Here is a 3,296-nt window from a genome sequence, read left to right as displayed (position 1 = left end):
CCTTTGTTGCTGAAGAAGACCATGCCATCAGAGAAGTGATGACATGACTTGCACTTGACTTTGTTTTGAGTGAGGGAAGGCTGTGCAGCTCACCAGCCTCACTTCTCCTCCAGAGCCATCTGAATCCAGTGACCAGATATTCATCAGGATGACTGGAGATGACCCAGGATGAGGCAGTTGGGGTTAAGTGACTTGCCCAAGATCACACAGCTAGGGAGAGTCAGGTGTCTGAGGTAAGATTTGAACTCAGGTCCTTCTGACTCGGGCTCTATCCACTGCACCACCTAAAGCTCTAAGAGACTTGAGGAAAGGAGTATCCCTCTCGTGCTTTCTCGTGCCAGAGCCCTCCGCCTACCTTACTCCCTCAGGAGGGGGCAGGACCCCCTCTGGGCCAATCAGCGCAGGAGGAGGGAGGCCGAGGCTCGGGGAGGCGGGGGAAAGAAGGATGGGGGGAACCTATCCTAGGCCCCACCCCCTGAGGGAGCTCGCGCCCGCGCCCCAGGGGCTGGGCCTCGTGCTTCCAGTGTCTCGTGCTTGCCTGTCACCCCTCACTGCGCCTGCGCGCCCGCCCCGTGCTCGCCCCGCGCGCCTGCGCACTGATGGGTTTCGGAGGTTCGAGGCTGGCACTGAGAGGCGCGAGCACGTGGCGGGGGCGGGAGAGCGGCCCCTCCCCCCGAGTCACGTGGAGGGGGAGGGGGGTCGGTTGGGGAGGTAGGAACGGCCTGTGGAGAGGGGAAGAGTCGCGGCCACCAGTGCCCTTTCCTCTTTTAACCTACCCCTCTGGGCCACCCCTCACCCTCCCCCGGATCCCCAAACCCTGACCTTCTCCTTTGTCCTTGGCCCCTCCCCTGCACGAGTACCCTGAGCCCCCAATTCTGAGCCTGACCTCTGACCCTGACCCCTACCCTCTGACCTCTTCTCATCTCTGATCCCCAACCACGGACTCCCTCCCCAGTCTATGATCCTTTCCCTTCCCCCCCATCCCCAGCCTCTAATCCCTGACCCCCCTTCTCTTCCCATCCCCCACCTGGCCTTTGACCTCCGGCGGGCACCCCGGGTCCCTGCAGCTGGCCCCTGCCCTATGGGATCTTCCCCGCTCCTGCCTGCTCCAGCGCTCCCTCCGGCCCCAGACAGATAAAGGGGTGGTCCGAGGTGTTCCCCGTCTCCATGAGCATGCTGTCCCCCTGCTCTGTCACAGGCTGCCATGGAGCCCCGGGGGCTGGACCCCCGCCCAGCGCAGCTGGCTGACCGCTCGGCCCGCGTCCGGCACCGGAGGACCAAGCGGGAGCGGAACCAGGCGAGGGCCAGCAGAGGCCCCGGTGCTGGGGGCTCCCGGGCCCCGCGGGCCCGGCCTCCCAGGGACCCGACTGTGGGCCCCCCTGCCTCCCAGCCTGTGGTCATCACCCAAGGCCGGCTGAGCCGGGCACACCGGGGCCTCCTGAGCAACGAGGTGAAGTCCCTGGACGTGGACCGACTGCTGAGTGGCCTGGTTGAGGAGGCGAACAGCCCTCCCCCCGGGGAGCCTCCAGACCCTGTGGCAGCCACAGCACCACCCCCGCAGCACCCCACCTGGGGAGAGGAGCCCAGCCCCCTGCCAGCCAAGGGCAAAGAGAATGAAGCTCCCAGAAGCCCCACCCCAGGACCCCCCAGCCCCCAGGCGCTGCTGGAGGAACTTCAGGTTCAGCTGCGTCTTCCCGGGGCCTTCCCTAGGCGCAGCCTAGTCCAGGAGACCCGAGCAGAGATCCTCGGGGCCATGCTGGCCCATTACGGGGAACTGCCTGACCTCAGTCAGGTCCTTAGGGGCCTGAGGGAACAGAGAGCAGGTGAGGATAAGTATCCTTCATCCTGCCTCATCACCCCCCCCACACATCCCCCCTCTGCCCCAGCACCCCTGGCTCTGCCCATGCCTGGCTGCCCAGTCATCTCCTCCCCACCTTTCTCCATCAGCCCCTTTGGTCTGGGACTTCTCCAGTTCTCACTGGACAGGGGAGCCTTAGCTGCTTATGCTCTTGTTCATGCTAGGGCCAGAGCCTGGAAGCCCAGAGGAGTGGGGAATGGTGCCCCGGGGTCAAGACCATCCTGATCCACAGGCCCTGGTGGAGAGCAGGAGAAGGAGGAGAAGGAAGGGGAAAAGGGAACTTGTGTTTACCTTGGGGGCCACCCCAAGCCCACCTTCCACTGAGAAGGTAAGACCTTCTCATCTGAGGGACATGGGGGTGGCTGGTGAAAGTGTTTGAGGGTACAGGCAAGGTAAGTTGCTGTATACCTACTGTCTTTCCCTATATTCCTACCCATAGAGCCTGGTGCTGCCCCCAGACCCATGGATGCCCTCACCCTCACCCCCACCCCCAATCCTTGGACCTGAGAGAGGAGAGATGACTTGGGGCCCCCAGACATCATTTGATGTCCTGAAGAGCATCTGGCTGCCTGCTACCCCTCCCACATGTGCCCCACCCTGGCAGTGGGGGGCCAGAGGGGCTCCCCACCCACCTGCTTGCTTCCCCAACTCAGAGGCCCTGGACTGGAGCCCCAGCCCCCCAGCCCCTGTGCCTGGATTGCCCTGGTTTGTGTCCAGGAGCAGCCCAGAGCCCTGGACCTTCCCCCGAATGCGGCTCTACTGAGGACGGAGCTCTCCCCCAACGTGCCCCTCCATAAAGAAGCTTGTTGAGAGTGTTCTCCTTTCTGGGAGATGGCAGCGGGCAGGGGAGGATTAGCTCCCTTTCCCTCTTGGTCCTTTCATGTTCAGTAATTTCAATAAAAAGTATGAAGACCTCCACACATGGAAGACCCTGCGGATGAAAGACAGCAGTGCCAGCGTGCCCATGCCCAGAAGCTTGTGGTGTCTGGAAGGATGCAGTGAGCATTCCAGTCAGTGTAGGGTCAGGGCTGAGGCCCACAGGCATTGATCCCTGAGCAGAGCTTCAGGGGATACTGGGGATTCTAAGAGCACAGAGGAGAAGGGAGTTGGCAAGAAGGGTGAGTAGGTCATTTTTGCTGGGGCATTGAACGGGTGAAGGAGAGTGATATGAAGTGACATGGCAAAGGGCCAAAAATCGCCACCGTGAGGCACTGAATCCTATGGTCCCAAGTCAGCTACCTGGGCTGCGACTGGCAGCTCTCTTAAGTTCTGAGGGCTGTGCCAAGCAAGGACTATAACTTTGGCCTTAATATGGTGAGCAGGGGGCCATGAGGTAGCAGCCTAAGACTGGCCAGTCAATAAGCATTCAGGGCCTTCTGTGTGCCAAGCACGGCAGATAAAAAAAGAGCCCTCAGGGAGCTCAGAGTCTGATGGGGAA

The 3,296-nt window shown here is 61.8% G+C and overlaps 1 protein-coding gene across 2 annotated transcripts; it reads left to right on the top strand.

The window, feature by feature from the left end:
- Positions 1-623: 623 nt before the first annotated feature.
- On the top strand, positions 624-2,776 carry PRR19 (proline rich 19). 2 transcript variants are annotated; one of them, XM_072607917.1, is made up of 4 exons: positions 624-711; positions 1,199-1,823; positions 2,023-2,186; positions 2,298-2,776. In XM_072607917.1, the coding sequence occupies exons 2-4, from the start codon at positions 1,205-1,207 to the stop codon at positions 2,619-2,621; spliced, it is 1,107 nt and encodes a 368-aa protein (XP_072464018.1). In that variant the 5' UTR covers positions 624-711; positions 1,199-1,204; the 3' UTR covers positions 2,622-2,776. The 2 variants fall into 2 exon arrangements, with proteins under 2 accessions (XP_072464018.1, XP_072464017.1); XM_072607916.1 differs by lacking the exon at positions 624-711 and having other exon boundaries at positions 1,105-1,823.
- Positions 2,777-3,296: the final 520 nt, after the last annotated feature.

Source organism: Notamacropus eugenii, chromosome 5 (assembly GCF_028372415.1).
Source record: "Notamacropus eugenii isolate mMacEug1 chromosome 5, mMacEug1.pri_v2, whole genome shotgun sequence".
NCBI lineage: Eukaryota > Metazoa > Chordata > Mammalia > Diprotodontia > Macropodidae > Notamacropus > Notamacropus eugenii.
This window is presented reverse-complemented; position numbering and strand designations above follow the sequence as displayed.